Source organism: Lotus japonicus, chromosome 4, assembly GCF_012489685.1.
Source record: "Lotus japonicus ecotype B-129 chromosome 4, LjGifu_v1.2".
Taxonomy (NCBI): domain Eukaryota; kingdom Viridiplantae; phylum Streptophyta; class Magnoliopsida; order Fabales; family Fabaceae; genus Lotus; species Lotus japonicus.
In genome coordinates, this window is record NC_080044.1 from 11,935,659 (window position 1) to 11,948,330 (window position 12,672).

The 12,672-nt window shown below is 37.3% G+C and overlaps 1 protein-coding gene across 1 annotated transcript; it reads left to right on the forward strand.

Annotated features, from left to right (window-relative positions):
• Positions 1-1,755: 1,755 nt before the first annotated feature.
• Positions 1,756-2,960, forward strand: LOC130713752 (zinc-finger homeodomain protein 11-like). The gene has a single exon (XM_057563545.1). It carries the CDS (start codon positions 1,819-1,821, stop codon positions 2,647-2,649), a length of 831 nt encoding a protein of 276 aa, XP_057419528.1. The 5' UTR covers positions 1,756-1,818; the 3' UTR covers positions 2,650-2,960.
• The last annotated feature ends 9,712 nt before the right edge of the window (positions 2,961-12,672 follow it).

The following is a 12,672-nucleotide window of genomic DNA, read 5'->3' on the forward strand; positions in this document are numbered from 1 at the left end:
ACACAATCATAAAAAATGAGTTAATGTCCCAAATTAAGATATCTAAGATCCTCTTAGGGCCTGTTTGGTTTGGCGTTGGGGGCGTAAAACGCGCGTTGCGTTTTCAGTAACGTGGTTCACTTGTGTCTTTCACCTGTTTGGTTTTGCGTTTCCGTAAACGCATCAACGCAAATCGGCACCAAAACGACGTTAAATCAGAAGCGATAAATCAGAGCGGCAGCGTCGAGCGTTCGCGTTCAACCGTTGAAGAATTAATGGCAAAGTCATAATTTTGAAGCTTTGGCTTTCAACAACTGCTTTCTTGCTCTGTTTATTCCTTTGATGACTCTGTTTTTGGGTTTGAAGAGCATGGTAGTTAAAATCGTGTTTCCTCGTCCTTCTGTGCTCGAGTTTGCTGTTGAGCACGCCTTTGTTGGGATCGTCGCGTAGGCGTGTTAAATCGGTGGAAACGACAATGCCACAATGCAGAGAAGAAAGAGTTTTAGATCCAAACCCGCTCGGACCTGGTCTTCGTTGGTGTCGACAAACCCTGCACCTATGAGCTGCAACTGTGGTTGCGATAAAGAGGAAAACAGCAGCAAAGACTCATTATTCAATAGCCAACGAAGAGGTAAAGAAGAAGATGCAAGTCTAAAGCCAAATTGAATTAAAATTCGGTGTCTCTATCACTTTATCTTGTTTCCTTTATTTTTGTTTTATTTTATACTTTTATACTCACAACAAAAAAAGGATAAAGTATTAAAAAATTTAATTATAGTTCCAAACATGAGTTCAATTAATATCATCCAAACGGTATTCATTTTCTTTAAATCAATTTTGTTACGAATCATCCAAACATAAATCACGTTTATTCAAACACAATTTTACTCAAAATCATTTTAACAAAATCACGTTAATTCAAACACCACGTTTCTAACGGGATGCCAAACTGACACTTACTAGTTGAGATTTTGACATGCTATTATATTGTTGTATCTCTTACTCCTCACTAGGAAAAAGATTGATAGACATATAAATAGTAAAAACACCCCAAACACCCCTTTTTCCTACGGATTTGGCCAAATAATACACTGAACTAACCACCTAAATACACATGACTAACCATAAAGAACAGAACACGGTTCTGTTCTTTATGGTTAGTCATGTGTATTTAGGTGGTTAGTTCAGTGTATTATTTGGCCAAATCCCTAATTTAGGAATTTCAAGTTTACACGGTTTTGTGTTTTATGGTTAGTCATGTGTATTTAGGTGGTTAGTTCAGTGTATTATTTGGCCAAATCCCTAATTTAGGAATTTCAACTTTACACGGTTCTGTGCTTTATGGTTAGTCATGTGTATTTAGGTGGTTAGTTCAGTGTATTATTTGGCCAAATCCCTAATTTAGGAATTTCAACTTTACAAGGTTATGTGCTTTATGGTTAGTCATGTGTATTTAGGTGGTTAGTTCAGTGTATTATTTGACCAAATCCGCAGGAAAAAGGGGTATTTGGGGTGTTTTTACTATAGTTATGTCTATGAATCATTATTGCTCCTCACTACCCCATTTAAACCTCAGATTTTTGTCATCACTTCTCATTATAACTATCATCATCACCATCCCTGCATTACATCATCATTACCCTTTTTTTCTTCCAAACCATTAACCCTCCTCACCTTGTGTTTTTTGTTTTGTTTTGTTTTGTTTTGTTTTGTTTCTTTTCCCCTTTGTTGCCTACAACTCATCAAATTATGCTTCAAACTTGTCACAACCCCTAATCCCAATTCCTCTCTCTCTCTCTCTCTCTCTCTCTCTCTCTCTCTAATATCATTCTTGGAGACATGGACTTGACCTCCAGCTTAGATCCAGACACTCAAACCACACCACCACCAACCTACCCCACATCTTTCACCAACGGCACACACAAGCACACCACCACTGCTCCGCCGCAGCGACCACCATCCATGGTGGTTGTTTCCTTCAAGGAATGCCTAAAGAACCATGCCGCCAGCTTAGGTGGCCATGCACTTGACGGTTGCGGTGAGTTCATGCCCTCTTCTTCCACCAACCCCACTGACCCTCGCTCCCTCAAATGTGCCGCATGTGGCTGCCACCGCAATTTCCACCGCCGTGACCCTTCAGCCCAAACCCCACCACAACCACTCCCTCACCATGGCATGAGCCGAAGCACAAGTCCAAGCCTGAGTTCCAGCCAAAGCCCAAGCCCAATCTCAAGCCCCTCCCCACCACCACTCTCACACATGCCACCTTCAGCTTCAGCAGTACCCCAAATGCTCCTAGCCCTTGGCACCGCATTTTCAACACCCCCTGAGAACCCAACTGCGAAGAAGAGGCAGAGAACGAAATTCACCATGGAGCAGAAGGAAAAGATGCAGAGCTTCTCTGAGAAATTGGGATGGAGAATGCAGAAAGATGATGGATTGGTCCAGAAATTCTGCAATGACATTGGAGTCTCCAGAGGGGTGTTCAAGGTTTGGATGCACAACAACAAGAATAGCTTTAGAAGGAGATCACAAGATCAGGGAGATGCTCCTCCTCCTCCTCCTCAAACTGAAAAGAATCATGGTGGTTGCTTTGATAGTGATATTAACAATAATGACATTCACATGAATCAAGATCACTCTACTGTCAATGTTCATTTCTCATCTTAATCTTCATTTTGCTGTCACATTTTCCTCTTGATTACATTTTAAATGACTTAGCTGTAATTTTTATAGATGTTAATATTAATTATTGCATGCCTACTTATGTTAAAATCATTCATCTCTCAGAATGCCCATACTTGTTGGTCCATTATACGAGCTTTATCAACTTTGGGATGGAGCTTATCTGCAGTTTTGTCGTTATTCATTTATGGGGATCTCCTACTTTTGCAGGATTTTATCTTGGAGATAATGCTATTGATGCGTCTAGTGAATAGTGATTCTTTTTGTTAATGGTGATCTGAATAGTGATTCATTGAGGCCTAGCAAACCTCCAAATCTAATCTTCATATTAATTTCATTTATTACTAATCAAATTTAGGTATAAAAGGTACTCAGAATTCAAGTGTGAGTTTATGTTCCACATTAGATAAGTATAAGTGATTGAGGTTAAGATGCGGCGTTGATATTTCTTGGTGTCTTACTCTTCGACCCATGAACTCACATCTCTCCCTCGACAAAATGTCTCTTAAGAAAGAAAAAAAAAATGTAGACTTCCCTTTAATCACATAGAGACTATTTAGGAAAATTCATCAATTCGAAGAAACAAAGCTCAAAGAGTTGAGTTGGCTCAGCCTATAGCAACGACTCTCTATCTATGTGACTGCAACGGTGACAGCCATATGGCGGAGGAGGCATGTAGCAGTAACATTGGAGGCTAGGGCAGACATGACAGTAGGGCAGAAGATCGGTGGAGCTGGAACTAGAAATGATGGTAGCGGTGGAGGCCAATGCGGCAGTAGTAGCAGCCAAGTTGGGCAATAGATCGGTGGTGCGACACAATTGGAAGGGGTAGCAAAACAAGCTGAGGTAGAGATGAGGAAACAAATATTCTAGTGGATGTGGCGAATGGGATGCTGATTTTTGGTGGAGGGTGGGTTGATCTAGTGTTGGCAGTAAGACCTAGAATTTTGAGGGATTAATTAATTAATTGATTAAATTCTGACTTATGCCTTAGGTCTTGTGTCAGCGTAAAAATTCTTATATAATGTGTGTGATTAAATGACAAGTGGAACTATATATATATATATGCAATGATATTTTGAATGTCAATCCTGAATCGTACCCTCATACTAGTCATAATTCGGGATCTTTCAAGGGTGATTCCTCGCTGTTAAAAACACCTAATGAGTCATGATTTCTAATTAGAGAAGGAATAAGACCTTCTCGTGGTCTGATTGTGAATGTGTGTTTGATTTTAGAACTTTTGACTGTAATATCGATAGGGTTTAGTTTCGGAATTCGATGAAGTTTTTCTCAACTTCCGCATAGGTTTTGTAGAGAACTTTCGAGTCATAAATACAAATGTTTTGAAATTCTGTTTTTCCTAGAATGATTCTTTTTCTGTAAGGAACCATTTTTCATTAGGATAAAAAACGGGCCTATCTTTGTGCCCTTGCCCTAGGATATTTTGGAGCTTTGAGTGAGTCAAGGTGGGCAATGTGGGCTACCACTAAGCCAAGTGTCATGAGGTTATGGTGAGTGATGTGGATTAAAGCTTGGGTTTTTGCTTTAAAAATCAATACAAAACATCAATTAAAGCATCATTTAACAATTAAAAAAAATTCAAACCCAACACACTCTACACAACCGTGAGTTTGTTGAGAGAAAGAGTAGGCAGCGCTGATTGGAGAGGAGAGAGGAGAATAAAAAAGTTCTTTTGCTCAAAGCTTGTGAGTATACTCTCCATTTCCTTTCCTCTTAAACATTGTCATTGTAGTTTCAAGTTAAATAGTACTATGTTTTCTCTCTTAGTTGGCTATTTGGTGGCTGATTTTACCACTAGACTTGCCGTGTTGGGCCTTGAACAATTTTCTTTCCCATTATCAAATTGAAGCTGGAAGTGGAGCCTTTGATTTCTTTTTTGTGTGGGTAGGTTAGTAGGGGATGAGAGTTTCAATTTCCTACTTTTGTTAAGAGTATGTTTGTTTGCAGTTTTCAAAAACTGTTTTTGAAAATAGTTCTCATTTTCGGTTTTTAAAATTAAAAAAATAAAATAGTTAAAAAATGTTTTCAGTTTCTGTTTTTAGTTTTTAAATATCACTTTTCAAAATGTTGGAAAACATGTCATTCAAGTTGTTTTCTTCTTCTGAAAACTGTTTTTAAAAATTGTTTTTGAAAATTATTTTAAAAACTGAAAACTAAAACAACAATCAAACAAGCGTTGGCAGTCTCTATTTTTTTTTTCATTTTCGGCTTGTCCTCTTTCTCTTCATCATTGTTCCCCTCTTTTTGTTCATAGTCCTCTTGTGCCTTCAAAGATGCAAACTATGCTTAACTGTTGATTTTTAGGGCCTAGACATGTTTCATATAACGAATGAATGCGAATAGATCAGTTGACATACTTTGAAAGTTTAAAACTCAAAATTTAACCTACCCACTTGTGATTATAGAGTTTTGAGGGAAATTGAGAATTTGATGCTTTGGATTATGCTATCCGTATTTCAATTAAAAAATGTGTTCTAAATTGATATGGTCATGTTGGAATGATTATTTAGAGTTGATAATAAAGGTGAGCAGTGAGAATATGTTATAAAACAAGATATAGAGGTAAGACTTGTTAAAAAGCTAGTTTCTTGAGCTGCAAACTGTTGCAGGTTTTGGTTTCTGTCATCTAAGTGCTCAGCACATCATTTGGGCGCTACACAAGTTGGAGGGTGAAAAGTGAAAACACTGCCATTTTAGCGCTCAGCGCTAGATTTGGGCGCTAGCACCACCCCTAACACATCTTGCACTCTTAGCTTCAAACGAGCATAACTTATTCATTTCTTATCGGATTTAAGCAAATAATCACTCTTTGGAAAGATCTTGAAGTTTACTTTCTTTTAGACTAGGGTTTTAATTTTTTCGATGCTCTGATATTCTCCTTTACCCCTTGTACTCTAATAAGTTTTTTCAGTGACTATAAGACAATCAAATGGAGAGTCATACAATTAGGTTTGAAGACAGTCCAATTCTCATGGAGGGAGAGATCAAGGATTTAAATAGATAGAAGGGATTCAAAGCATTCACATCATTAGGGAGTCCTTTTAAATTTGGTTTTAGTTTCTTTTTAATAGAATAGTATTGTATATAACACTTGTGTCCTAATTTTCATGATTCTTTGACTGTTTCAATACTAGCATGACTTTTATGAAAATTGTTTGGTATTTGTTAAAAGTGAATTGATTTTAGTGATGCCATGATGGCAATTGTGCTTTGCACTCATTGATATCATAACTTGATATGATTGCATAATTCACTTGGAATTCTTGAAGCGTACGGTGAAATTACTGGAAAATCAGGGAAACTTAAAACTTGTTAGCTTGTGAGAAAGTGTATCAATACACTGCGAGTTGAGAGAACATCACTGAATTACATGGTTGTTTTCTTGAGTCTTTTACGATCATTTGTTGCATGAAATTGTTGGGAAATGATCAAGGCATGTTTTGTTATGTATAATACCTACTTAGCCAAATAGCCTACCTGTTGAATTAAAATTCATTTGTTACCCCTTTTGAGTTTGAAAATTGAAGATTTCGTGTATTGTTTTGTATATAACCCTTGAGCCTAAAAGAAAAACAATGATTTTCCTAAGCTTAATAGGCTAAGAAAGCATTCACTAGTGAGAGATGTATGCAAGTTGGGGGGAGAAGACTATTATGGTTTGTATGTTGTGTCAACCTCTTTGTAAGTACTTTAAAAAAATTGTTCATGTGTAAGTATTTGTTTGAAAAAAAAAATAGAAAAGAAAAGAAAAGAGGAAAAGCAAGAAAAGAAAAAAGATGGAAAAATAAAATTTGTGAAAATGAGGTGAAAGTGAAAAATCCAAATTGGTGGAAAAACATAAGTAACAAGTTTTAATTCATTCACATTTCTGTTTTTCTGACATTTTATTTTGAATTTAATGGATATGTATTGTCGTTGTAAAATATTTTTACACTGACAAGCAATCACATCATGCTATATATAAGAAATAATTGTTTCATTTTAAATTTTAATTAAAGAAAATATATATTATGTGATGTGGGGAATTCAATTGGATGTCTATGTAAAATTTGTTTACACTAACGATGCATAGTCCTTTAATTATTTTATTTTCATTCACTTTATCATTTTATCTCTTTTTTCTATTTAATCATTTATCCTATCACTCATTCTCTCTCTTTTATTCCTCTCTCTTATTTGAGTAAGTGTGAGAGTAGTGTGAAAATAAACTTATTCATAGATAATAATATATTTCTTAAGTAAAAGAAATATTAATAAAATAATAAATCCAAAAGCACATCCCGCTCAAGGGGGGAGGAAAAACCAGCCAAGAAACACCGACAACACAACACGTAAAATGGTTTTTGCAATATGCGGGCCATCTTTGTTTTGTTTGTTTTGGTCAAGCGGGCCATCATGTCATCCACTATGTGGGCCCATATAGGCCCATATAGGCATTCATAAATATATTCTATCATCCATTCCATGAAGGTTTTTTTTTAAATATCCATATGAAGGTTGTTGTTTAAGATTGTAAGGTAAATAATAAGATGATAATTATTAATAGGCTAATATTATTAAAATACTTTATTTAATTTTACTAGTAATATAACATGTGCATCTATTAAATTCTACTTTGAATAGATAAATTTTTTATAGATACAGTAGTAATGTCATGTTAGAATTTATGTTTATTTTTTTTTTCCTTATTTAATATATAGAAAAGATACCAGTAATGTGTCGGTCTAGTTGTAGACGAGTTAGATTTCAATAAGATGAGGTTAGGAATTCTGAAAAAAATCATTTGTTGGAAGAAACCACCACCGTATCTCGAACAATCATGGGCTAATCCAGTGTATTTTTGTCAGAGGGGCCGAAATAAAATACGAATTTTTTTTATCAATGAATATTATATTTACTCTAAGTGTCAATGTATAAACCTTCTGTTTTTTCAATATCAATTAATCCCTCGTAAAATTTTGATAACCTAGAGATTCTTCATAAATTATGATATTGGAAACATCTGAATGATAATGTTTCAACTGAAACCAAAAACTTATTTTCTAAGTCCAAAAATCCATAAAATTTCTCCACAAGGTTACAAATTTCCTCATTGTCATATGATAAAGCACTTTTGGTCCCCCACGAATGAGATTTGTGTAAAACAAGTCCCTAAACTTAAAAAATATCAGTTTTGGTCCCCGACATTACACTCCGTCAATAGTTTTGGTCCCTACTCCGTTTTCCGTTAAAAAACTAACGATTATGAGGACAAAAATGTAATTAGATCAAAAAAATTAATCATAAAATAAAATAAAAATTAAAAACCCATAATGTTCTTGAGCTTTATAATCCTTTTCCTCTTCAGAACGACCAAACCCAACACCCCATCACCAACATTCATAAGCTACCTCCTCAGCCAGATCGGAGCCATTGCAACACAACATCGCCGTGTCTTTAGCCACCACCACCGTAACAGAAGCGCCACCACAACCAGATCTGGAAAGTCAGTGGCTTCATGATTCAGATCTGGAAGAGGAGTGCGGCGCTGTGCGAGAGTATGAGGCTGTACCCGGCGGCGCACGACGATGTTTTTTCGGATGGGACTTTTGTGAAGAAAGGTTAGAGGGTGGCGTATCGCGTGTACGCGATGGGGAGGTCCGAGATGATTTGGGGCTCTGATAGGGCGAGTTTCGACCCGATAGGTGGTTGAATCGGGTTGAGGATGGGAAGTGGGTTTTGTGGGGTTGGATCTGTTTAGCTACCTGGTGTTTCAGGCATGGCCCAGGGTGTGTTTAGGGAAGGAAATGACGTTCTTGCAGATGAAAAAGGTGGTGGCTGGGATTATGAGGAGGTTTAAGGTGGTGTCGGTGGCGGCGGAGTACACGGTGCTGTAGGTTTCTAATAAATAAGGATTTGTTCCTAACCACATGTTTTTCTACCCATATAGAAAATAGGAGCATAATCCTAAACCACACTTGATTAACCCATACCCGAAAAACATGATGAAGATCTAGAGCGGAAGCGTACCTGAATGAGCCATGGGAATCGCTGAAGGATCTAGGGTTGTGATCTTCCAATTGTAGATCACCCTTAGGGTTTCCTGATGTTCTTCTCTGATGGGGATGAGGAGAAACTTTTCACGTTTATTACGTTATGTTGTCTACAATTGGGGACCATAACCCTATAAGTAACTGCATCAGTTACAATTCTGTTTTCAATATTTTTAATTTGGCCCCTCATCAAATTAGAATATTGCCTTATGGTATCCGCACAATACCTTTTCATAACACATATGCCCTTAGCCATAAGATCAATATTAAATAGACCACTTTAGTTTTGGCTAATTAAATAATGGCCCTAACACAATTAAAAGTTACATTTGTGACCCAAAATTCTAACAATCTCCCACTGGTCACATATGTAACTCTACACATGTGTTAGACTTTATGAGCTCAAAAATGCCATTATATACCTTGAGCATATCCAAATAATCTCGTCCATTAGCCATGCCAGTACATAGAACCAAAGTGATTTTCGTTATATCAATCATAACTAAACCCATCAATGATTACTAGTACTGACATAACTAAATGACATAGATTCATTATGAAATGTGCAGCATGAAAATCACAAGAAGGTGGCCTGTACTTGTCAATTTTCAACTGGTCCTACTTTACTTTAGTGAGATCATTCAATAACCTTATTGTACAAAGCATAAATAACAGAATATCAAACTTTATAATTAACCAAAAAATATCAAAATACTAGAGTATGCATGCATAATACCAAACATAGAACACAAAATTTATATATGAGTAACTCCCACTAAACTAAGCATTTCTCACACTGCAAAACACCCATGTGAGCAGTGTGCTCATGAAAGACCTTAGGCGGAAGACCTTTTGTAAGAGGATCCGCTATCATGGAGTTTGTCCCTATGTGTTCTATAGAAATCTGTCCACTTTGTACCCTTTCCTTAACAACTAGGAACTTGATGTCAATATGTTTTGACTTGGTCGAGCTCCTATTATTGTTGGAAAATAAGACAGCTGATTTATTGTCACAGTATAACTTAAGCGGTCTTTCAATTCCTTCCACAATTCGCAGCCCAGTGACAAGATTCCTCAGCCAAATCCCATGGTTAGATGCCTCAAAACATGCTACAAATTCTGCTGTCATGGTGGATGAAGCTATGAGAGTTTGCTTGGCACTACGCCAAGAAACTGCACCACAAGCCAACATGTAGATATAGCCTGAAGTGGATCTCTTACTATCTTGGCATCCAGCAAAATCAGAGTCAGAATATCCAATGATCTCCAATTGGTCTGACCTCCTATATGTGAGCATATAATCTTTTGTTCTCTGTAAATACCTCATAACCCTTTTGGCTGCTTTCCAATGATCCATTCCTGGATTGCTCAAATATCTGCCTAACATCCCAACTATGAACGCTATATCTGGACGCGTACAAACTTGGGCATACATAAGACTCCCTACAGCTGATGCATAAGGAATCTTTTGCATTTCCTGAATTTCTAAGTTTCCTTTTGGGCATTGACTGAGACTAAATTTGTCTCCCTTAGCAACTGGAGTATCCCCTGATGTACAATTATGCATGCCAAACCTTTTAAGTACCTTTTCGATATAGCTCCTTTGTGACAATCCCAGAATACCCCGAGATCGGTCTCGGTGTATCTGAATTCCTAATACAAAGGAAGCGTCACCAAGATCTTTCATTTCAAATTTTCTTGATAGAAATCTCTTGGTTTCGTGCAACATGCCTATATCATTAGTGGCAAGCAGTATGTCATCAACATACAGAACCAGGAAAATATATTTGCTCCCACTGAATTTGTGATACACACAATCTTCAACAACATTCACCTCAAAACCGAATGAGAGAATTACTTCATGAAATTTGTGGTACCACTGACGAGATGCCTGCTTTAGTCCATAAATGGATTTTGTCAATTTGCAAACCGTATTCTTTGGGTCTCCTGACACAAAGTTTTCTGGTTGCACCATATAGATTGTCTCATCAATGTTTCCATTGAGAAACGCTGTCTTGACATCCATTTGATGGAGTTCCAAATCATAATGTGCAACAAGAGCCACGATTGTCCTAAAAGAGTCTTTCGATGAAACCGGAGAGAAAGTCTCTTTAAAGTCAATCCCTTCCTTTTGAGTATAACCCTTAGCCACAAGACGAGCCTTATACCTCTCCACATTACCATTAGAATCCCGCTTGGTCTTAAATATCCATTTGCAACCAATGGGTTTCACACCTTCCGGTAATGGGACAAGTTCCCAAACCTTATTGTCTTGCATGGACTTATACTCTTCCTTCATTGCTTCAATCCACTTTTCAGAGTTGGAATCCTGCATGGCTTGCTGGAAGTTGATGGATCAGCTTCCATCATACCATTATTTTCCTCATGTTTTTGGAGAAAGACTATGTAATCATCTGGAATAGCATTTCTCTTTTCTCTAGTGGATCTCCGCAAAGGTATTGGTTCTTGTAACACTTGTTCTTGAGGATCTTGAGTTTGTTCTTCATGAACCACCATATCATCTTGAGTAGGAGGAGATTCAACAACAATGTCTTGTAGAGGTTCCGTACTTGCTTCATCAGAAGCAACTGTACGAATCAGTTTTGGAATTGTTACCGACTCTTCCTCTAAAGCAAAGTCCCTAATCTTGTTCTCCCCTCCAAACTCAATTTCCTCAAAGAACATGGCTGTTCCCGTCTCAAAAATTGTCTTTAATTTGGGATCATAAAATTTATAGCCCCTGGATCTTTCAGAATAACCAATAAAGTAGCTGCTCACTGTTCGGGATTCCAATTTCTTTTCATTTGGCCTATAAGGCCTTGCCTCAGCTGGACATCCCCATACATGAAAATGTTTCAAACTAGGCTTTCGCCCAGTCCAAAGCTCATAAGGTGTTTTGGCAGCTGCTTTAGTTGGCACTCTATTTAGAATGTAAGCTGCAGTCTTTAGTGCCTCTCCCCAGAGTGACTCTGGCAAAGTAGAATGACAAATCATACTCCTTACCATATCCTTAAGAGTCCGGTTTCGTCTTTCAGCCACACCATTCATGCTAGGTGACCCTGGCATGGTGTACTGTGGGACGATTCCGCATTCCTCTAGGTATTTGGCAAAAGGCCCTGGACGTTGTTCACCTGAACCATCATATCTACCGTAATATTCACCACCACGGTCAGATTTGATACTCTTAATTCTTTTGTTGAGTTGGTTCTCAACTTCAGCCTTAAATGATTTGAACACATCCAGTGATTGAGACTTTTCATGTATAAGAAATAAGTATGCATATCTCGAATAATCATCTATGAATGATATAAAATATTGTTGACCATTCCAAGAAGGTGTTGGAAATGGTCCACAAATATCCGTATGTATCAATTCCAAGATGCCTGTAGCTCTATATGCACCAAATTTCTTTGTTTTGGTCTGTTTACCTTTAACGCATTCAACACAAACATCAAAGTTTGTGAAGTCAATGGAATCCAAAATTCCATCTGACACTAGGCGCTCAACTCTATTTTTAGAGATGTGACCTAGGCGCTTGTGCCATAATGCTCCTGAATTGTTATTATCAATTTTACGCTTAGTACCACGTGATTCCACATTCAGGGATTCACTATAGGTGGCTACAGTGCTCAGCAAATACAGATTATCATATCCAATAAGTGAACCGGTTCCAACAATATTTGAATTAAAAGACAACTCGGCTTTACTGTTTCCAAATGAACATGAATAACCTGATTTGTCCAAATTAGAAACTGAAATTAAATTCCGTCTAAATGACGGTACCACAAAAGTGTCTTTCAAATCCAAATAAAATCCAGTACACAATAATAATCTAAAATGCCCTATAGCTTCCACCTCCACCGTCTTGCCATCTCCAACATAGATGTATCTTTCAACATCATTTGGCTTCCGGTAGCTTAGGCAACCCTGCATTGAAACACTGATGTTAGTA